Source organism: Anomalospiza imberbis, chromosome 1 (assembly GCF_031753505.1).
Source record: "Anomalospiza imberbis isolate Cuckoo-Finch-1a 21T00152 chromosome 1, ASM3175350v1, whole genome shotgun sequence".
NCBI classification, from domain to species: domain Eukaryota; kingdom Metazoa; phylum Chordata; class Aves; order Passeriformes; family Viduidae; genus Anomalospiza; species Anomalospiza imberbis.
Window position 1 is genome coordinate 35,756,534 of NC_089681.1, and position 22,254 is coordinate 35,778,787.

A 22,254-nucleotide genomic window follows, 5' to 3' on the forward strand; every position below is an offset into this window, starting at 1 on the left:
GGACCACGCCAGGCCCGGCCCGGCCCGCACACTTCGGACCCTGCCCCCGGCCACGGGAGCCGGGAGGCAGGGCGTGGGCCTCCCCCAGCCCCTTGCCTCCTCCCCACCTTCGGTCCCGGCCGCTCCAGGAGTTTGCTGGGACCTGGCTTATTTTCCCCCACCCTACGGCCGGGCAAAGCCGAGCAGCGCCCGCGCCTTCCAAGGGAGCCTCTCCGGGAAGGAAGCCCGCTCGGTAGCCAGAGACATTAAGCGGTAAATATTGCAGCAAATGTGTCCTGCGATGTTATATGCACGAACACACACTCACACAGACACACACACAGGCACGCACCACGCCAAGCTGGTGGCGGTGGTTAATTCCTAATCAGAATGATGGACAGCAGAGACAGAACAATACAAACTAATGGCTGTGTTGCTGATCACTTTACCCCTTGATTAAAGACACCCAATTATGGCGCAGAACAGTGTCGTAATTATGTTCCTTAATCACATCCAGGAGGTTTAATTGCCTTAACGATGTGTTTCATTAAATGAATTTAGGTATTATAGTCGACAGTTTTCATACACAGTTGTTTTCAAATTAACATAATATTAGACATCGTCATGGAAATTGTTTTAATAATCATAATTAGACGCACCCAGCCTTTGTCTAGTAAATGCTGAGAGACGCTTCTCCTTGCGCCTGGGGGCTGATCTGCCCACCCTCTCTGGGCTGCCTTCCCACAGCTCCGTGGCACTTTACAGTTATGTTTCCTGAAAAGTTACAGGTTCTGATTAATCTTTTTTGATGGGAAGTGGAGCAGAAAATATTTATACCCTTCCCCCGCCTGTGGTGCTGCCGTTGGGAGAGGCGGCTCCGCGGACACCCGGCACCGGCCCGGGCCGCCCGAGGGGAGGGGGGAGCCGCAGGACCGGGACCCCCGGCCCCGGCTTAGAGCCAAGCAGACAGCCTGGGGGGGCTGCCTGCTTCCCCTGCCCTCGGGTTTGGGGCAGGGCGGAGGGTCCACGAGGGGAGGGGCGGCTCCAAAACTCGGTGGACTGGGAGGAGGCGGGGGGCGGTCCTGCAGCGTACCCCGCGGCGCATCCAGCCCCACGGCTCGGGGCGGGCGTGGAGCCGCGGGACGGACGGGCAGGGCAGGGCAGGGCAGGGCAGGGCCGGGCCCGGCGCTGCCCCACGGCTGCCGCGCAGCGCCGGGGGCCGCCTGCCACGGGAGCGGGAGAAATGCAGCCAAGGAGGAACTTCTCGCCTCTCTGCCTGGGACACCCGGAGCCGGGAGTGGGGTGACGGGGAGGGTACTGGGGCGCTCTCAGGCAAAGGAAAGAAAACTACCCACCCCCACCATCCACCTCCTTTAATCTGGATAGAAATGCTTAACAAAGCACAGCGTAATACAAGCGTTTGTTCAAAATATTTTAATAAAGATTCTTTCCGACATAGATACACATACAAACGATCGTACATTGCTGTCATAATCTGATTGACCTATTTAATATATATCACTCTTTACACATCCGTGACCTGCCAACAGATCCATCATGGCTCCTATTTTGCCATCCAACCTGACAGTCCGAATTTGTATTATCTGCAAGTAGTGGAAAAAAGCAGGACTCGTTTTTGAAAATGAAAAAAAAAAAAAAAAAAAGAAGAAAATGAAAAAAAATCTTGATTTACAAATGGCAGAGAGACAGCCACCCAGCCATGCAAACTCAAACTGAAGGCTCACTTTGGGTAAATAGCTACTTCTTGCTTTTCATCTCTCATTTTTCTTTAAAAAAATCAAAAACCCGCCCCCCACAGCCCCTGAAAGAGAAGAATTCCACGCGTTCTGTAAATTAGCCTAAAGTATTTAAAGTATTTCAACTTAAATAATTATCCACAGTCAGAATAATTTACATACACATTAAAAGCGGTTTAAATTATACCTTCGAAAACACAGCGCCTGGGAAAACATTGGCTTGGCAAGTGTCCTTGTAGCAGCTATTGCTCTGATGCCTTATAAAAGTAAATAGTTATTACCTGTTATAATGCAAAGAATACCCTTTCAAAAATCAGTTGGTTGAGCAATTAAGAATACACTTTTCCTGTAATTTTTGGACTGAAGCAATTTATTAAAGCTCAATTTAAATACAGGGATGATGCAACTTAAAATCCAGATGACCTTTCATAAACCTAAGCAGCTCGGATACATCAACGTTTCTAGTTATATGTTGTTGGCAAATAAATGTTTAAACACTTGGCACACAGTTTAAGTTAATCCATAAACAGAATTTTAGAAGCATTTAAAGTAACTCCACATAGACCCATGACCTTAACACATGATAAATATTGTTGGCGTGGAAGGGTCATTTTAAAGAATAACAAATAAATAGCATGTCTTGTTTATACATCATTGCAAAGTGGAAAGAAACAAGGTGCACATAAATATTTCTTTTTAAAATGCGATACTTTCAGCGACACGGAGTAGGGGTTTTGATCGGTTATTTTTTGTCTTTTTTTTAACTCTCTCGATTTTTTAAATCACTCTCACCAAACTTTGCGCATTTTCACAGGATCAAAGTTCAGAGACGATAAAAAATACAAAGTCTTCCATAGCAATGGTCCAGTCTCTTTGTTTCTGCGAGTCACTTAAATAATAAGTTTACATTTCAAGTTTTTTGTTTCCTGGCTCAGAATAATAATAATACTGCTAATAATTAATAATTAAAAAAAAAAAATCTATGTTCAAGTGCCCTCTCTGATTTGTCCCTGGCGATAGCCCCGGCGCCCAGCCCGGCCTGCTATTTCCCGGCCTCTCCTTTGTCCGGACGCGCAGCGAGTCCCCCCGGCGCCCCCGGGCCGGGCCTTCCTTCCTCCCCGCGGCACCCCCGGCCCCGCGCCCCCTCCCCGCGGCCGCACGCACGCTGGCTCCCGTCGCGGTCCCGTCTCGGCGGCACCCGAGGAGAAGAGCGAGGCGAGGCGAGTCCGGGCAGAGGGTGGCGGGGCCGGGCAGCGGTCAGTCCCTCCGCCGCCTCCGCGCCCCCCGGCCCGGGACCGCACCGCCGGCTGTCGCCGCTCCCTGGGGCCGCGGCGGCGGCGGCGGGGGGGCGGCCACGGCGGCGGCGCTTAAGGCTTCTCCGTGCACTGTTTGCAGAGGCTGGAGGAGACGCTGTTGAAGATGGCACATTTCTCCGGGCAGGAGGTGGCGGGGGGCAGCCCGGCGCTGAAGGGGTAACCGGCCGCCTGCTCGTAGGCGCCGAGGGCGGGGTGCAGCGCCGCCGCCGCTGCCGCCGCCGCCGCGGCGGAGCTGGGCAAGGAGGCGGCCGAGATGGCCTGGCCCTGGTTGAGATAAGCCACCAAGCGCCGCATCTCCTCCAGGGCCTGCGCCTGCATCAGGATGTAGTTCTTGGCCAGGAGGAGCGTGGCGATCTTGGAGAGCTTCCGCACCGAGGGACTGTGCGCGTAGGGGATGACCGCCCGCAGCTCGTCCAGAGCGTCGTTCAGGTCGTGCATCCGCCGCCGCTCCCGCGCGTTGATGTTGAGCCGCAGCGCCTTCTGCTCCTTGGACTTCTTGCTGCCGCCGTGCCCGTGGCTGTTGGAGCAGCTGCCCTCGGCCGCCTTCAGCCCCCCGCCCCCCCCTCCGCCGCCGCCTGCCGCCGGCGAGGCGACGCGCGGGTCCCCCCCGGCGCCGCGCAGCACCAGCTCGCAGCGGCCGTCGCTGTCGTCGTCGGGGCTCTGCTCGCCGCCGCTGCTCTCGGCCACCGAGCTGCGGCTGGCGCTCTCGCCGTACTTGACGCAGACGGAGCCCGGCGGCAGAGCCAGCGGGTCGCCGCCGACACCGGGCTGCAGCAGCGCCTCGGGCTCCGACGCCTCGTAGCAGGCGAGCGGCGAGGGCTGGCGGTCGCGAGGGTGGGAAAGGTCGAGCCCCGGGGGCGAGCGGAAGGCGGACTCCATGCGCTTGGCCGAGGCGGCGAGGCTCTTGTGGAAGAGGTCCTCTTCTGCGGGCAGCCCCAGCGCCCGCTCCATCGGCGCCCCGCTCGCCTCCGCCTCCTCCGCCCCCCTCAGTTCCCGACCCGCTCCTCCAAGGCTCCGCGCCGCGGCGGGCGACTCCCCGGCGTCCCGCTGGCAGAAATCGTTTCCCGGCTCCCGCCGGAGCTGCGCCGTGCCCGGCGCCGCGGCTGCCCCTTCTCTGGCTCCGGCGGCGGCTCGGACTGCGGCTCCGGCGGCTCCGGCGGCTCCGGCGACTCCGGCTGTGGCTCCGGCTCGGGCGGCGGCTCCGGCTCGGGCTGCGGATCCGGCAACGGCTGTGGCTCTGGCTGTGGCTCGGGCTGTGGCTCCGGCTGCGGCTCCGGCTCGCCCTCAGCAGGCGCCGCGCTGGGGCATTGTGCGCTGCCAGTGGAGCCGCTTCCACCGTTTATCTTGCTTGGATTCACCTTCAAGAGATTTCCGGACCCATCAACCAGCAGCCGCCGCAGACGGGGGAGTCTTTTACATCATTATCTCTGAGAGTAGGTTATTATGAAGAAGACTCGCCTGTTGGGACAGAGCTTTCTACCCAATCAGGTTAACGTTTTAATTAATAGGATTAAAACGGTAACAAACAATCCCAGGCGCTATCTGGCCCTGAGTCTGAATAGTTTCTTTTCCCAGGTCTGAAGACAGGCAGCAGCTAGAGCTTTATAAGAGGCGCCTGCTCCATTATTCTCCCTGCCATCTGTATACACAGCTTAACGCATATGTTTGCAAGACGTTGTGTCCTGTTAGTAACCCAACAACTGCCTTTAGCTTGACATGTGTGGCGACTTTCACTCATCAATGAGCACACTAAAAGCCCTACTTAGATCGAAGGATGTTCTTTGCCTCCTTCAGCAAATTACAGCCCTGCACTGCAGAAAAGCCCACTTCAACACTTCTCCTTCCGAGTGCTGCCAGCAGACTTCTGCTAACTTAGCAGTGGAGTCGGGAGTGACACCCTCTCCCCCCAGCCCACCCACCCCCTGCATTTACATTAACTTATAGCTCCCTCCCACCCCACCCGTCTTCCCGAAAAGCATCGCCTGGGAAAGAAAAACATAAAATTAAAAACCCCCGGAGCAACCCCAGCCGTCGTGCCCACTCCAGCCCACCGCCAAAGTCCACCTTGCTTCCCTGGGAGGCGGGTGGTCCCCAGTCCTCCCTCTCCCCACCCCCCTTCCAACAAACGGAGACCAAACTACGGGGAGGTTCCCTTCCTCCTTCCCTTATCCCTTTTCAAGTAGCAGATTGCTGCTTGAGAGTGATTATCCCCCTTATCCCTATAAAAAACATAAAGCCCCATCAGTTACCTTGATAATGAACGGATCTTGGGAAGAGAGAGGGCGGGAAGAGAAAGGGCAAAACCCACCAAACTTTTTTAAATTTATTTTTTATTGTGACTGACCAACTCTTTGCAGGTCCGTGCCCTCATGCCTCCCTCCAGCGAGCCCGACTCGGCCGGAGCACCCCCGCTCTTCTCTCCAACGCCGGGATGCCGCCGCCGGTGTCAGGGCGAGGCAGCCTCAGTCATCCTGTTACTCTGCCCCTCTGCCCCTCTCTCGGGGCTTCTTCTCGGAGCCGGGAACACTTTCCTCTGCACTCTTCCAAAATCTGAAGTGGAAACCCGAGGGTCGGTCAGAATTTTGTCCCACTACTCCTCTGATGCTTGAGGCGAGCAGCTTTCTCTCGCCTTTCTGTTAGCACTCAGAGTACTTAGTGGCAGGTTTTCATTCTTATGACATCAGTAAAAAACAATATTTCCCAACACTTCCAAATCATTCTTATGTGGCAGGATTACTGAAGGCTATGAAAATTTTTTGGTTTCTCTGGTTTCATTAAAAACCTTTTAATTGTGTCTTTCGGAGTTGGCCCCAGGTGTTGGACTCTTTTCATTACATTTTGCTCTAATGTGATGAAATTCTAATTCTCTCCTTACCATATGGTTAAATTTCCCCACTGAGAATTAGTTGAAAAAGGAGAAATAATCTATTAATCTCTGTAATAGATTCACAAATGAGGTTTGCCACAGAACCCGTTTTTGAATGGTAATATCAGAACAGTTGGGTGCCTTGTTTCAGCAAAGAAAGGACCAGGCGACAACAGAAAACGTTTGAATTTTCACCTGGAAAGAATGAAAAGAAGCCAAGCTGCAGATTTCAGAGTAATTGACTGAGATTTCATCTAGCGAGGACATGACTACAATACAGACCTTCCTCACCTCGTGTCTCCGGATCAGAGGCGAACATACAAGCCGAGACCTCCGAAGAGGGAGGGTCTCATCCCCCGCCCCCAGCCCCATTTGGCTGCTGCGCTTGTCCCTGGTCGCCGTCCAAGCGCACAGTCACCGAGCGCCTCGCTCCCCTCCCCCTTTCCAAGGGATGGATGTCACCGTTAACCTCTATCATTATTAATCCTAAGGCATTTTAGGTTTATTATTTTTCAATTAGCAACTTCATTTTCCTCGGGATCATAAACAAAGGACTTCATGTTCGCAACAGGGATTTGGGTTTTTATTATTATTATTTAATCTGTTTAATATCCAACTTGTAAAACTCGTGTGGTCACTTAAGGATGACGGATACTGTTATTATAATTTGATGGCTAGTGGGAACATTTCATTCCCCTCATCTTATTCTTCGAAGACAGAGGGCTCCGGCTTGATCTCTCCCGCTGATCTGTGGGTTCACTAGCACTGTCTAGTTTTTTTCTCCAACTTTGGGGACGACGTACACTGCCTCTCTGCAGGCGGCGGGTCCCGTTGCCCCGGGGTTGCGGCCGCCGTGGTTGCCCCGATCGGCGAGGGGTGGCTGCCGGGCCGCGCCGTCGGGGCGGCGGAACGGGGGCACGGCGGCGACCTCCGCGGCAGCCTCCTTTCGCCCTCGGCTGCGTTCGCTTAGATTTGCCCTCTGCGTCTGAAATCTCCCTCTCCGTCTAAGGTTTTTCTGTTCTTCTCTGTCCACCGGTCAGTCTGTATGATCTGCCCCTAGATCTGCCCGTATACTTTTACCTGCTTCATCCCGTCTTTCAACCACCTCTCTTTTCCTTTCATTGCTCTTAATTTTTTCCTTTCCCTCTCTACTGGGTCTGTCCTCTGTTCTTGAGACATGCATATATCCCTTCATCTTGCCGATGTGCTCATCTATGACTTGTCGTGCTCTAAAGATGCCAACTTTCTTACAAACTTTACCTTGTGGGAGGTGTGGGAGGGAGTGGGGAGAGCAAAGTGGAGGGGACGAAAAGAGAGCCCCTGTCCCCTTCCCTGGACCCGCATGTTGTGATCTGTCTCTCCCCACCTCACGAAGAAGTGGCTGTTTAATAGTCTACGGGAACTTTAGTTTGGAAGCAAGCAGGAGAATTTATAGAAGCTTTAAATGCGGCGCTTATAAAAATACCGAGGAATGGTCTTTGAGGTTTATGCACTCGTAAACTTTTGCTGATTGCTTCTGGGAAGTTGTCAGGCATTTAACACTGCGTTTATCTTACAGCGCAATGAAAACACATCTGCCCAGCGTCTCGTTACCTGGTTTAATTGTACCGCAGCCCTCTGCCACCAGCTCCTCCACACTTGGGTCATTATTTCGGGAAATGAGCAGCCCGGAGCCGAGCTGCAGAAGGGCTGAGCCCGCCGCCCCGGAGCATCCCCCAGGCTCCGCTGTGAGCGGCCGGGCACGGGCCGTCTTGGGCGGGGCAGGAGGCAGGGCAGGGGGCAAGGACTTGAAAGGTCCCAGGATACAGATGAGAGCGGACAGCCCAGTGATTGCTGATTTTCTGTGGCGTCTTTAGCAAGATCTGCTCGAGAGTTATTTTGTTCCTCTCCTCACCCGTGAGAGAAGTAAAATCCCCTTTTCCCTCTTCCCAGGGTTGGGTTTGCAGAAAAGTTTCCGTGATGGAAGACACTTTCCAAATTTTGCCGTCAGACTCCCAAGAGCTGAATGCAGACACATTTAGTCAGGTGGTTAGTCTCTCCCTGCCTGCTCTGAGCAGAGGGATGGCGTGTGCCTGCTGCAGCCGGACGGCCCCGTAGCAAGAGGAGGGCTTGTGATCTTCCGTAACTTTCCAGTCCTTCTTCCAGTGGCTCAGCCCGAAGTCTCTCCTTCCTCTGACACGCCGAGCCTGGGGGAGATCACAATCGAGCGCCGAGTGCAGCAGGGGCAGCCCCCCATGCAGGATTTGACCGACTTTTCCAGCACTAAGTCAAGCTTTGGAGAGCGCTTTCGTTCGCCGCAACTGCAGCTATGTTGTCTTCTCTGTGAAGAAAACTTTATTTAAGTTCAAGGTGCAGAAAAAACCCAGTAAAAAGAAATAAAATTACCCTCCCCACTGCATCTCGTGGTGCAAACATCCTCAGAGGTGCGTGTCTGCTCAGAGGCAGCCCCAGGAGGCCGGTGGATTCGCGTGGGAGCTGTTCCCAGCTGCAGGCAGGGCCCGGCGCCCGCCGGGGCTCCGGGTGGCGGGGAGGAGGCCCGTAGGGGATGAGAAGGGGACGATGCTCTCAGCCCCGGGGACGCCCGGCGCAGCTCCGGGGGAGCGGGCAGGGCTGGGGGATGCGTGTGTGTAGCCGGGCTTGAGGGACTTTAGTGTGACGAGGCGCTGCGAAACGGAGGTAAACACTCCTGGTAAACACTCCTGGAGGTAAACACTCCTGGAGGTAAACACTTCTGAAGGTAAACACTTCCTGGTCCTTAGCGGGGGTGCAAAAGCGGCGTTGGAGAACTTGGCCCACATCGCAGCGAGGTTGAGGTTTCTTGGGGTGAGGAACGACACCCTGATCACCCGGCCATGCGCCTCTGGGGTGACCGCTAGAGGTGTAAAGGGATTTCTGGAGGGCTGCAGAGAGATCAAGGGCACCTGAGGGTTCCCGCGGAGACCCGCCGGGTGCCGGCGGGGTCCCCTTGGGGCTCCGCGGGGACCTACCGGCCCCGGCCCCAGCCCCGGCCGCTGAGCTCCCGATCCAAAATCCACAGCACCATCTCCTGGCCTTCGGGAGAAGTGCATGGCCCTCCTCGAGGCGGCGGAGCTGTGGCAGTGGTGGAGGGAAGGGATGAAGCCATAGAAACTACGGGAAAATGTAAAAAGGAATGGTATTGAAACGTAAAAGATCCCTTCAGCTTTTTTCGGCATGGGGAGATAACTAATTATTCCTTTGGTGTCCCTTCTGAATCTGAAACCTGTGGGCCGTCTGTGCTTGGATAGGAGTCTCTCAGGAAGTGTTTTTTTGTTCAGTTATATAGACATGCTAGAAAATCCATGAACTTGAAACCGAGTAGGATGGAAGAGTCTGATGATATCGTCGTTTCAGGGACAACACAGGGCATCTAGTCAGTGACAAACTCGCTGAGTCATTACACTGGGGTTTGTGGAGAACCGTAAAGCAATTTGCTCTGCTTTGGTTTGGGGAAGTTGGAGTTTCCTTCCTTTCCTTCCTTTCCTTCCTTCCTTCCTTTCCTTCCTTTCCTTCCTTTCCTTCCTTCCTTTCCTTCCTTTCCTTCCTTTCCTTCCTTTCCTTCCTTTCCTTCCTTTCCTTCCTTTCCTTCCTTTCCTTCCTTTCCTTCCTTTCCTTCCTTTCCTTCCTTTCCTTCCTTTCCTTCCTTTCCTTCCTTTCCTTCCTTTCCTTCCTTTCCTTCCTTTCCTTCCTTCCTTCCTTCCTTCCTTCCTTCCTTCCTTCCTTCCTTCCTTCCTTCCTTCCTTCCTTCCTCCCTTCCTTCCTCCCTTCCTTCCTCCCTTCCTTCCTCCCTTCCTCCTCCCTTCCCTCCCTTCCCTCCCTTCCCTCCCTCCTTCTTTTTTTCTTTCCCTTCCCCTTGTCTATTTTCTTTCTCTCCTGTCCTGTCTGGCCTTCCCTTTCAGTCTTGACCCTATTTTCTTTCAAAACCTTCCACTGTAAGGAACGTGGCACTGAACTTATTCTTCCCACGCTTGTCTGACTATGCTATAGATGTCTATTTTCAGTTAATATTTCATCAACAAACACTATCTATAGGCTTTTGCTTTTCCTTCCACGCTTCTTGAACTCCATCCAGCTCACTTTTATTGGTACTGAAAGTACTTAAATCTGAAAGCAGTAGTTGAGATGCTATCTCATCAGTATTGTATACCGAGAGAGGCATCTATCACTTTCCAGGTATGTGACACAATGTCTCTGTGTTAGAAGCCCAAAAATTGTATTGGATTTTTTTTTGGTTACAGTGCTAGATCCTATTTAATTTACTGAAGCCCATACATACAAATCTATATGTTAGTAGGCATGTATATTATATCTACTGTATTCCCTTCAGTCACCACTTTGCAATTATAGGAAGAAAAAAATACGTTTGGCGTGCCTTCTTTCCATTCCTTATAAATCCACGCTGTTTACTGGTTGTGGATACATTCTCCCCTAAGTGCTTAAGATTTTTACCTTTTAACATTTTTTCCACATATTACTGCAGACTGAAGTTAAGCGTACCAGATGGTAGATGACAGGTTCACTCTTTCTCTTCCTCTTCCCTTGCCATTTTAAAAGATCAGTAACCTTCTCCTCTTTCTTTCCAGACATCTTAGAGCTCACTAATTCTCCAGGAACGCTAAAATATTGTCAGTATTTTGGATATATTCATTAGTTTATTCCCTTTCTTCCCCATGCTGCACATCAGAAGGATATGTTCAGTTTCACATCCTTAGTTTTCTCTCCCTCACCTTCCCTATGACATTATCTCAACAATCCTAACTATAAGGTTTATTTTTCTAACCGGGCTTTCTTTTTCATAAAAAATGCATTAGTACCTTTTAAAATTTAGAATCATCACTCCTTTCCCCCCCTTCTTTGTAGAATAACAAATCTCTTTATTTCTAGCAATTCCCTTCTTCCCCTTGTAATTAAAAGATCATTTAGAATCTATACACATCTAAGTCATTGCTGCATTGAAAAATGGAGGCACTATGACTCGCAGTGCTCTTATACTCTATAAATAAGGAAATTTTACATGTTTAATGAGTTATCATGGGCATAAAATAAAAAATGTGTTGAAATACAGTTCACTAAGAGTCAAAGTCCATCTATTTAACAATGAAAAATAATTTTGTTCTCAAACTCTTCCTATATTTCAAGTGATTCTGAAGTAAAGTATAAGCTCATTTCCCATTATATCCATTTAGTTTGTCATGATAAGTAACAAGAAAGAACAAAGAATTTTCTTCCTGGATTACTTTGCTAAATTCACACTTTAATCTTTTGGTAGATGATGTTTTTCAAGCACACTCAGATGTCTGATTGTCAGCTTTATGTCTCAGCAAGTATTCCAGCAATTCAGGTACAGTAAAGTATCTACCTCTAGCAAGCCTCTGTGTACTATATAACTTTTATAGTCATTATAAAAAGTAATTTATTGAAAAAACTTAAACCTTTTCCAACTCAACTGACTTTTGATTTAAAGGTGTGTGATCCTGGTTATGGTAATCAGGTGTGGTAGGTGCTTCTTTCAGAATTAGGTTTGCTGTTTATGTCACAAAGTTTAGAAGCTCTGAGAGTAACATCCTCTAAAACATAGCATGTTCAGAGAAACAGATATCAGCTCATGTTTCACTGTTACAGTGCCTGGAATTGCACATAATACAAGGCAGGAGAACTTTTCCCATTTTTAGATCACATTTTTTTTCTCCTAGGTATTTTTTTCTCGTTGCCTTCACTGAAGTACAATACAATTCTGACTACAGACTGGCTCTGGGGAAACAGCTTGTAATAAAAAGGGGGAAGTAACATTGTTTTTCTCTTTCTTTCTCTCTTTATTTTCTTTCTTTCCTTTCTTTCTTTCTTTCTTTCTTTCTTTCTTTCTTTCTTTCTTTCTTTCTTTCTTTCTTTCTTTCTTTCTTTCTTTCTTTCTTTCTTTCTCTTTCTCTTTCTCTCTCTCTTTCTCCCTTTCTCCCTTTCTTCCTCCCTTCCTTCCTTCCTTCCTTCCTTCCTTCCTTCCTTCCTCTTCCTTCCTTCCTTCCTTCCTTCCTTCCTTCTTCCTTCCTTCCTTCCTCCTTCCTTCCTTCCTTCCTTCCTTCCTTCCTTCTCTTCCTTCCTTCCTTCCTTCCTTCCTTCCTTCCTTCCTTCCTTCCTTCCTTCCTTCCTTCCTTCCTTCCTTCCTTCCTTCCTTCCTTCCTCTCTCTTCTCTCTTTCTCCTCTCTTCTCTCTTTCCCTCTTCTTTCTCTCTTTCTCTCTTCTCTCTTTCTCTCTTTTCTCTCTTTCTCTCTTTCTTCCTCTTTCTCTCTTTCTCTCTTTCTCATTGGCTGCCTGGCTTGCTGGCTTTTTTCCTGTCTTTCTGTGTTTTTCTTTCTGTGTTTTTCTTTATTACCTTTTTTTCTTTCTCTTGTTTTCTTACTTTTGGTTGGTTGGTTGCTTGCTTCATATACCATATGGCTTTGCTTCATTTTAGAAATGACAGGATCCTTTAATGGTAACAATGATCGTGACCAACAGGAAAGCTTCTTTTATGTAACAGTGCCTAGCTCTGATTAGCACTGTGACACTCACAATATTTTTGAGCCAAACCATTGCAATGGGATTTGAACTTGTTTTTCCATCCAGAGAGGAGAATGCTGCCAGCTATGGTCCCAGCACTTCACTGGCTGTGTGGGCAGAGGCCTCCTGGTGCAAGCTAAAGGAGTCTACTTCACTGCATCCTCAAGGACCAGGAAAGAAAAATCAGGGAAGCATTTGCAGGTTAGGTATGGACCCTGCCGAGCCCCTGAGAGGTCCAGCTGCTGAGCTCTGACATCTGGGGCAGCCTTGGTGTTGCTCAGTTAGTCCTTTATTCAAACCCAGGCATAGCGCACCCACTGAAGAGCTGAGCTGGATACCAAGGTGGGGTAAAGACAGAGGCCGTATGCTATCCATGGAGAAAAAAAACCCATACAGTTCAGTTTTGTGAGGAACTTTGTCTTTCAGAGTATTTTGCAGCATAGCCTCAGTTGTCAAGAACAGTCCACGTATCACTAAGCTTACACACAGTGGGTAAGGTTGAGTGACCAGAGAATACTTGAGGTCTGACAAAAGCTTTTAGCATCCTTAGTCCTGTCTTAGGCTGCCACAGAGACTTACCAGGGTTTCCTTTGCAGAGTAATTTGATTATTCCAGGAGAGGACTGCTGGAGGCAAGTAATTCCACGCACCTGCAGGCTGAATCCACCAAGGTGACAGTCAGTTGTGTGAAGGCACATTTGCATGGAGATCTGAACATATTTCAAACTGATTTACTTCATAATTGTCCCATTTCTCTCACTGGTGAACTGTTTGGACAATAGTTAGATTTGAGTTTAAATGGGCATGAAAAGAAGTGGTGAGGCCAGAGGCAAGACTATATTTGTCTGATCTACAAAACACATAAGATTACTTCTGGGAACTTGTGAGCTGAGGCACTGTCAGGGAAAGGGCATCGAGCCTTTTCACATCCCTGTCCCTGTACACAGCTACACATAACATTCAGACCTTGTTAGCACAGGAAAGAAGCCCACCATTAATGTAGTGGCTGGTTCCCAAGTTCTTGTCTATAATCCTGAAATAAAGATCTTAGTGAAGAATGGTGTGCAGTTTTTCTGAGACGTCACTGAGGTCAAACTTATGCCAGTCTGATTGGGCATCAGCCTTGGAGAAGTGTGTGCTTGAACAGCCAGAGGTTCCCTGAGACACATTTTTTAGACTAACAAATAGGTCATGGAAGATTCCCTGCTTTCATCTCTTAACTGTTTTCATAGGAAGTTTTGCAGAAATTATCCAGTGTAATAGCAGAAGCTCATGCTGAAGCACAAGCAGAAGCTCATGGGATGAATCTGGACCCAAGTGCTCACACATTACAAGACTTGGGCACCATTTTTGGTGATAAACTCAGAATTATTCCATCGGCATGAGACCAGGCACAGTGAGAAGCATGGACCCTGTAACGCATTGTTATCATATTCACGCTGTTGATTCTGATTCTCTGATAAAGTTAATTGACTGAGTCAGGGCAAATTTGCTCCACACCTGCTCTGGACAGAGCAAGCTCAACCAGCTCTCATCAATCACTCCCACCAGGAAACTGGCACAAACAGTGCTTGTTCAGCTGGTGCCAGCGGCTGAGCTTGATGGCACTGGTACAATCCCAGGGTGTAAGACTGTGGGATGTGCAAATGACCCTGGGGGAACCACATCAGAATCTTACACTAAGCCACTTTATTTTTTACCCTTGAAGTACATTTCCTGAACCTTTCTAGTAAACTTTGTCCATCTCAATGTCATTCAGTTAAAGCTCTTGGAAGCATTTCTTTCACATGAAGTGTAATTTATTGCATTTGTGATCTGTCTGTTATCAAATTGGTTCTAGGATGGACCAAGGGTGTTCACGTTCAACCTCCTTATCTGGGGGCCTTCAGCAAGAGACATGGCTGCACTTTGCTGTGTGGGTAGGAATCCTACAATCCAGGAGTCCAAGAAACTCTGCCTTGCGTTTGCTGGGTTCATTCATCAAGAGGTTCACCCCAGACAGGGCTTGTTTAGAAAGGGCAATTAGACACATCACACCTGCTTCATGCTTTGTTTAATGAATATTTCTAAGCCTTTTAATCTATTTTGCCCCGCCCTCCTGTCCATACACAAAGCACTCCATCCAAAACCCACACCTCTTCACAAAGGGAGTATGTCTCTAAAGGCTCTGGCACAAGTATGTGGTAGCCTGTGGCTGTCCTGCACAGTGGTTCCCAGTGCATGGAATGAGAAGCAGTGGGACATAAGCCCTGAGAGGAGCAGAGTTCTGCCAGCCCTCTGTAACATGGTTATGACATGGATTTTGGCAGCTTTGGCAAACCCAGGATCTTGGGTTAGGCAGAAAACTGGTTAAGAGCTGAAACTCTTCCCAAGGCAGTTGCAGAAGGTTAAACTCTATATTTGTAGACAGTAGGTGGCAGGAGAAAGGGAAGCAGACATCACCAAACCTTATAAATCACGTCTGCTTTTGAAGCCCTTAAGTGTGTTACTTAAGGAGAGGAGCCTGACTAGGAGCCTGACTAGGACCCTTCCTTTGGAGACAAGTCAGACCACACAAAAAAATGAGCAGAGGAGGGATGTGCATTGAGCTCAAAGATAATTTGACAGGAAGAACAGCAGCAGCAGCAGTAATAGCAGAGGCAGGAGGCTTAGCAGGAGGCAAATAGACTGTAAAGTAAAAGATACTGTATGGAATACACATTTAAACATTTGAATCCTTTCAGTTCTGTTTACAGGCTGTAGCTACAGGCCCTCATCTATATCAAATGTTAAATAACTCTCTATGCAGTTTGGGATCAGGAGCTCAACCAGGACCAGGTGGCACTCAAGGGGTTATTGTGATTTGCACTCTGTCTCACTTGCTCGTGTGCCCAGAAGTCAAATCAGAAATCAAGGAGCACATTTAAGATTTCAGACTGGATGCTGACAAAAAAACCTGGGTATGGGCAGAAACAATGCTACCAGCCCTCCTTTCCTCACCCCAGCCTTCCTGGGCACAGTGGTGGTATGCTTCTCTCTGAGCTGGGCTCTGAAGACTCTCATGCTGGAGTTCAGCTGTCCCAGTGAATTTAATTCCTTGAACATCTGGTCTCCGTCTGCTACAGGAAAGATGGTGGGCCAGATGGGAAATCCTAGTGGCTGCAGACAGCCTGGGGGGCACCTACTACATCGTTTTCAAAGATGATTTGAAAATGATAGATCACAGGACCTAAAGAGCTTTCACATAAAAGGGCTAATATTACTATAGATAAAGTGCCTTTTCAGTTTTGGGTTTTGTTTTTTTCCCTCCCAATTATTTTGTAAGGGAAAGATGTTAATACATGTAAGATGCAAGAGATACATTCACTATACATTTAGCAGGCCAACCATGCTTCCAGGAAAAGGAAAATAAAAGGCAGGCTTTGAGCCTGAGCTGTGCACACAGTGTAGTGGTTAGTACACAACCTGCTTCTGCTGTCAGCCATTCCAGATAGCCATTTCCAAACCAGTTTGGGAAGAGGCAGGCTTGAGGTGTGGGCCCATGTGAACCTCATGAAGCTCAACAAGGTCAAATGCAAGTTTTTGCACCTGGGTCAGGACAATCTGGAATCTCAGTGCAGACTGGGGAATTAAGGGATTGAGAACCACCCTGTGGAGAAGGACTTTGGGATCCTGGTGGACAGGACTCAAAAAAGGGCACTTACAACAGCCCAAGAAGTCAGCTATAACCTGGGCTGTATCACAAGAAGTGTGTCCAGCAGTTTGAAAGTTAAAGAAGGTAGATTTAGATTGGACATAAGGAAGAATTTTTGTGAAGAGTGTGATGAGACATTGGAACTGGTTTCTCAGAGCTTTTGTGGATGCCTCTGGAAATGTTTAAAGCCAGATTCAATGAGCTTTCACGTAATTTGATCCAGTGAAAGATGTTCCTGTTTGAGTCAGAGAGGGTTGGATTAGCTGATCTTTAGAGGTCTCTTCTGTGGCTCTAAGGGTCCGATAGCAGTTCCTGCCAGTTCATGCCCAAAGGGTAATATGGCCTGCAAACAGGTTTGGCTCCTTTCATGCTGGATAGTCATCTCAGACCATCCTGGAAGGCTTTGTGTTTCCAGATGCCAAAAATGCCAGAATGCTCTGTTTTTTTCTTATTGTGATGGTGCACATGCTGTGCATGATGCCTATACTGCATCTCTTATATTATTTTAGGCTTTGTAAACTGGCAAACAAAACAAAAAGTAGCAATTACACCTTAGGGATACCAGGGGCTTGAGGAGACAGAGGCCAAGTGCTCAGAGCTCTGGGTGAAGCCATCCTGTTGAAGGTGGGTTTGGCCTTAGCAGTATGGGCATCCATCAGTCTGTGCCACTTTGTCTGGGGGACTAGGGACTCCCACTCCCTTTACTCAAGAGTGCAGATTTAGCCTAAAAGCTTGAATCTTCATCACCGGGGTAATCTCAGCTGACAAGTGAAGGTTGCACAACTTCCTCAAGATGTGAAATGATGAAGGAAACTTTGTTCTACTGAACTGGACAAACCAGACAGTACAGAGGGTCAGCAAATTTAGGGACAAGCAGACTCAATGTAATTGGTTTCAGCCCTTGATTTTTTTTTTTTTTTTTTTTACCTTTCCGATCAATGATAATTAGAGACTCACCATGCATCACTTACTGTCATCACTAAGAAGGATTTGGCAGCTTCTACTTTGGGATTACAGAAATTGTTCTTTCAACTCCAAATCAGTGATGCTGCAGTTTGAATACAAACCTGACTGAGGTTCAGTAGTTAATAGAAATGCAGTGTAACAAAGTCTAGTGCTAGATCATGTTTATGTTATGCTGTCAGAAAAACAGAAATCAGTCCAATTTCAAATGGAAGGTGGACAACAGCTGCCAGAATTGCTGCTGGAATGAAACCCTGGGAGAAAAAAGGAAGGGTATTAGCATAGAGTAGTCAGAACAGTTTATTCACAAAAAAAATATTGTCAGTTGAAGGAAGGGACCAAAACAGGAAGGATTTTATTTCACAATATTCACAATATTTAATTTGCAATTTCACAGGATTTTATTTCAGCCTATATTGGGATTCTTAAGCAGTTACAGAAAAAGGTTTATCATAAATAGAATAAAAAACACCAGAAGAAATAATCTTGGAACTGGAATATACAGGAGAAAGATGAGAGGGATGTTTTAATAGCTGCCAAGAAATTTTGAGTATTCAAAGAATTAAGGAATTTCTACAAAACATAGACTAATTAAAGCAAAAGGACATAAAGGCTATACCCATAGGTGACACAGCTGGTGCAGAGATTTATTCCTTTAGATCAAACTTGACACAGATTATTCGCTGAAGTGTTTGAGAAACCTCCCTGTTCTCACATCTCTAGGACAGCCTTGCTACAACTGAACAGGAGAATTTGGTATTTCAGGTAATTTTTATTGGTTTGTCTGGAACAGAAGGCACATTTTAGAGTCTCAGTCTCATCTATGTGGACATGGCTTTATCAGGTTGCAGTAAAGTGCAGGTTTAGGTGAGCACTCTTCTTCTTCAGTCCATTTGGTGTAAACTATCACTCAAGTAATAAATACCTATTGGTAGAAAAGGCCTACGGAGTCATTTTATTACTATGTTTAGTATTTCTATTACAGAATAGTGGCAATGAAACAGGGTTAATACAACCTTAGATTTTGCTTGCAAGAACAACACAAAAAAATCTGCTATAAACCAAGGGAGATTGATACTTAAAAAAATAACAGAGGGAGATAAGGCAAAACCAGAATGCCCTAGGAGCTGCCACCACTTGATAAAAACAGTCTGTGTGTATGTGAGGATATTGATTGTGTCATGAGAGATAGCCTGGTGGTCATAGGAGGTTGTAAATCCAGATGGACACATGCTCTGCCAAGAGGAGAGCAGACAAGAGGCATTAAGTCAATTGTTTTGCACAAGACATTTTCAGGCAATGACCAGCAGGTAGAGTTGACCGAGTCCCAAAATACAGCACAGTCAGGAAAAGGTTGTGTCAGGGTAGACCCAGAGTTTGAAATGACAAATATGCAACTCTAATTCAGCATCGATTCTGATAATTAAGTTACTAGCTCATTTGCAAGTATTTGAAGGTCTTTGCTGTGTTAACCATAGGAAAATGATGAAGATGGTGATGGTGTGTGCTGTCTAAGGGAAGGTGTGGGGAAGATGGTGCTGGCATATGCCTTTTGGAAACAACTGTTGGGTTGTGCTCCCTTAGTGCCGTACCGATCCGCTCACGCACAGGCAATACGTGGAACAGACCTCTGTTGGGCTCCTTGGCTCTTAATGAGTCTAAACAACAGCTGTTCTCTCTTTCTTTGGGCCAAAGTCAAATGCTGAAGCATAAAACATGTGGGCTACAGTGCCATGGAGGAAGTGTGCAATTCATCCTCCTGTAGCTGTGGCAGGCATGTACACTTGTGTGAGCAGCATTTACTTGCATATGACAGTCTTGGGGAGGGCAGAAGAGTTGCAAACTACAGATTACAGTTAAAAAGCTCAAAGGAACCACTGCAAGCATTTAATTGGACCTCCTGTTCAATGTTTAAGTGAATTAATTTGTTTAAACTAGATCATGTCTGTGGAAAAGAAAATACTAATGTTTCAATTTCTCTGTTAATGCAGGCTAACCTTAGAGAAATTGCTCCAATGATAGCTGTTCTCATTTTTTAAAACATGTCACTTTCTCCTGATTTGAACCTGGTTAGTTTCAAGTCCTTAGCATTGCACTATTGCACCTCTCTTGGCCAGACTGAAGACCATTCTTAATAATGATGAGTTGTCAACTTCCCACTTGTTAAAGTCAAACCCTTCAGTTTATCATAATAAAACACCTCAGGGAGTCTTCTGGTTAGTTGCTGAACTATTTCTGTATTGCTAGCTGCCTTCTTGAGGAGGAGAAGCAGAACTGAACTCTGTTCTCCAACGACACTCCTTCAGGGGATCAATAGTTGACTGGCTCTTCAAATGCTGAGCCTGAATACCAGATTCTTCTCCTCTGCTTGATATTGCTTGTTTATGTATCCAAAGATTACAAAGTAGATCCTAAACTGCACTTGGAATAGTGTTCAGCTCTCTGGCCATTTTTTCCCTTAATAAAACCATCTTTCTCTTTTTGTCAAGCTGACAAAAGTTGATTGTAAATCAACTCAGTTTTGTTTAAGATGATGTGGGCAGGATATTACCATGGTTTTAATAATCTTTCAAATATTTTACAGAGTATAGAAATACTTTTCCAGTATTTTACAGACTATAGAATAGAGTGAGCTTCTTTGTCAACTCTGCTGAAATTCTTTTACATAAAATGTCTTGCAGCGTAACCCTCATCTACATCGTGTTGGGAAATTCATATTCATTTAAATGCACCTGCTAAATCCACAAGGATTTGCATGTGCACTTTAAATATGCTACAAGTTATGTTAAATATGCATTGCAGACCAGAGAAATGGTGTTCAGCTGCTCACAGAGTTTAAAAGCAGAAAACACTCTTATCATAATTTAATCTATGTTAGCCTATGAGGATTCTAGAACAGGTTCAGTTCAAGAAGCAAAGAGAAGCAGCCTGACATTTATTTCTGAAGCTGTACACTTTGGTCTAAATTTCCATGACTTAGACTGAAGATTTCCTTTTCTGTACTTGTTAGAAATAACATATAATTCCTGTGTGATCTGAAGCAGCTTTTTCAAGATTACATTTTCATCTAATTCAGCGGTTTCAGCTGCTAAAAAGGTATCAGAGTAACTGAAAAATTTCAAAGAAGTCTAATCGTCAGCATTAACATTTTACGCAAGTTCTAAATGAACTGTAACCAGTGTTTGTTGCTAGCTATTAAAACTTGCAAATCAGAAAATGGTTGAGGTTGGAAGCAAACTCTGGAGGTCATCAGGGCCAAACTCCCTGCTCAAGCAGGGTCTGCTATCAGAGGTTTCCTAGGGCCATTCCCAGTTGCCTTCTGAGTAGCCTCATAGGTAGAGACAACCCCTCTGGGCAAATTATTTCATTCTTTGACTAACCTCATATGAAAAAAACATGTGACCTTTCTTTGTTTTTAGATGGAATTTTATGCTTTCAATTTCTAACCATTGCCTCTTGCCCTGTCTGTGGCTATTGCTGAAATGAGTCTGGCTCTTCACTTCTCCAGACTGACAGTCCTGGCTCTTTCAGCTTCTTCTCACACAAGAGATGCTCTAGACTCTTAATCATCTTTGTTGGCCCTGCACTGGATTCACTCCAACAAGTTCATCTCCCTCTTATACTGGGGAGCTTAGATCTGGACAGATTACTACATGTGTCATTCAATGGAGGAGAAAGATCAACTCCCTCAACCTACAGCCAACATTTTTCCTAATGTAGTCCAGGATAGTGATGGCTTTTTTTTTTCTTCAGTTTGCTGTTCAAGGAGCCCAAGGTCCTTCTCTTGTCCAACCTTACAAGAGTTGCTTTCCTGATGGTTGTCCCCAGCATATGCAGGTCCCTGGGGTTATTCCTTCCTAGGTACAAGAATTTGCGTTTCTCCTTGTTGAACTACAATAATTTCCTCTCTGTCCAATTTTCCATCCTGTCCGCGTCCCTCTGAATGGTAAAAGTCTGGTTTTACCAGGTATGTGTGAAGTATGAGGCACACCTCACAGTTTTTTGTCATCTGTGAACCTGATGAGTGTACTCTCTTCCAGTATCCAGGTCAGTAGTGAGGCTAAACAGTATTGGCACCAGTGTGGTGTACCCTCTGAAATACCACCAACAATTTGACCACAAATTAAATTTATGCTGCTGATCGTAACTCTCTGGCCCCTGTTATTTGCTCAATTTCCAATTCATCTCACTTTCCACTTTCCTAACTTTTAGTTTATCAGTTGGTCTATGATGATGACAATGAGTCCGTGTGAAAAGCTTTACTAAAATCAAGGTAGACAACAGCAACTTCTCTTCCCTCATCCATCAACCAGCTGTCTCATTATGGAAGGCCATCACACTGGTTAAACATGATTTCCCCTATATAATTCTATGCTTATGACTTCCAATTACTTTGTTTTTTGAAAAGGGCTTCCAGGCAGATTTTCATCATCTTCTCAGTGACTGAGGTGAGGTTGACCAGCCTGGAGCTCTCCAGCTCTTTGTTGTTGTCCTCTTTGAAGATAAGAGCGACACATCCTTTCTTCCATTCTTCAGGAACTTCACCTACATGACAAGACCTTGCAAAGATAATCAAGAGCGACCTTGTGATGCAATGAACTGGTTCTTGCAGCACTCATTGTGTATGTTTAATTTGTTTAAGTGTTCCCTAATCTGTTCCTCCATCACCAAGACTGAGTCTTCCTTGTTCTGGCTTTTCTCTCTTCTCAAACAGGCCTGTGGTTCCTTTGGGGAGGTTGAAACAGCCCCATCTGTGTGTCTACTGACATGAGATCACCTACTTAATTCAGAAATAGACTCATATTTTCCACATTCAACCTTTTATTACTGTAACACAATGGCAGGGCATCTTCTGGTTGCCTTGACATCCCTCAGGAAAGCCAACTTTAGGGGAGCTTTGGCTTTCCTGACATCATCCCTACATGTCCAGGCAACATTTATACATTTCTTCTTTGTAATCTGTCCTAGTTTCCACCTCTCATATACTGCCTTTATGCTTTGGAGCTCTGTCATATGTTCCCTGTTTAGCCAAGCCTGTATCCTAATACATCTACCTTTTTTTCCCCCTTAATATTGGTGTGAAGCATTGTTCTCAGAGGATGCTGTCCTTAAAGACCTGCTACATTTCTGAGCTGCTTTAACCTTCAGA

At 46.8% G+C, this 22,254-nt stretch overlaps 1 protein-coding gene and 1 long non-coding RNA gene across 3 annotated transcripts; both read right to left on the reverse strand.

Annotated features, from left to right (window-relative positions):
- Positions 1–2,952: 2,952 nt before the first annotated feature.
- Positions 2,953–4,139, reverse strand: BHLHE22 (basic helix-loop-helix family member e22). Its single transcript, XM_068187833.1, has one exon. The coding sequence runs from the start codon at positions 4,001–4,003 to the stop codon at positions 3,104–3,106; it is 900 nt and encodes a 299-aa protein (XP_068043934.1). The 5' UTR covers positions 4,004–4,139; the 3' UTR covers positions 2,953–3,103.
- Positions 4,140–5,362: 1,223 nt separating this feature from the next.
- LOC137472575 (uncharacterized) lies at positions 5,363–8,353 on the reverse strand. Of its 2 annotated transcripts, none has more exons than XR_010998286.1 (2): positions 6,210–8,353; positions 5,363–5,602 (listed from the first exon to the last, which is right to left on the reverse strand). It is a non-coding gene; the product is annotated as an uncharacterized lncRNA (long non-coding RNA). The 2 variants fall into 2 exon arrangements; XR_010998283.1 differs by having other exon boundaries at positions 6,201–8,353.
- Between the last annotated feature and the right edge of the window lie 13,901 nt (positions 8,354–22,254).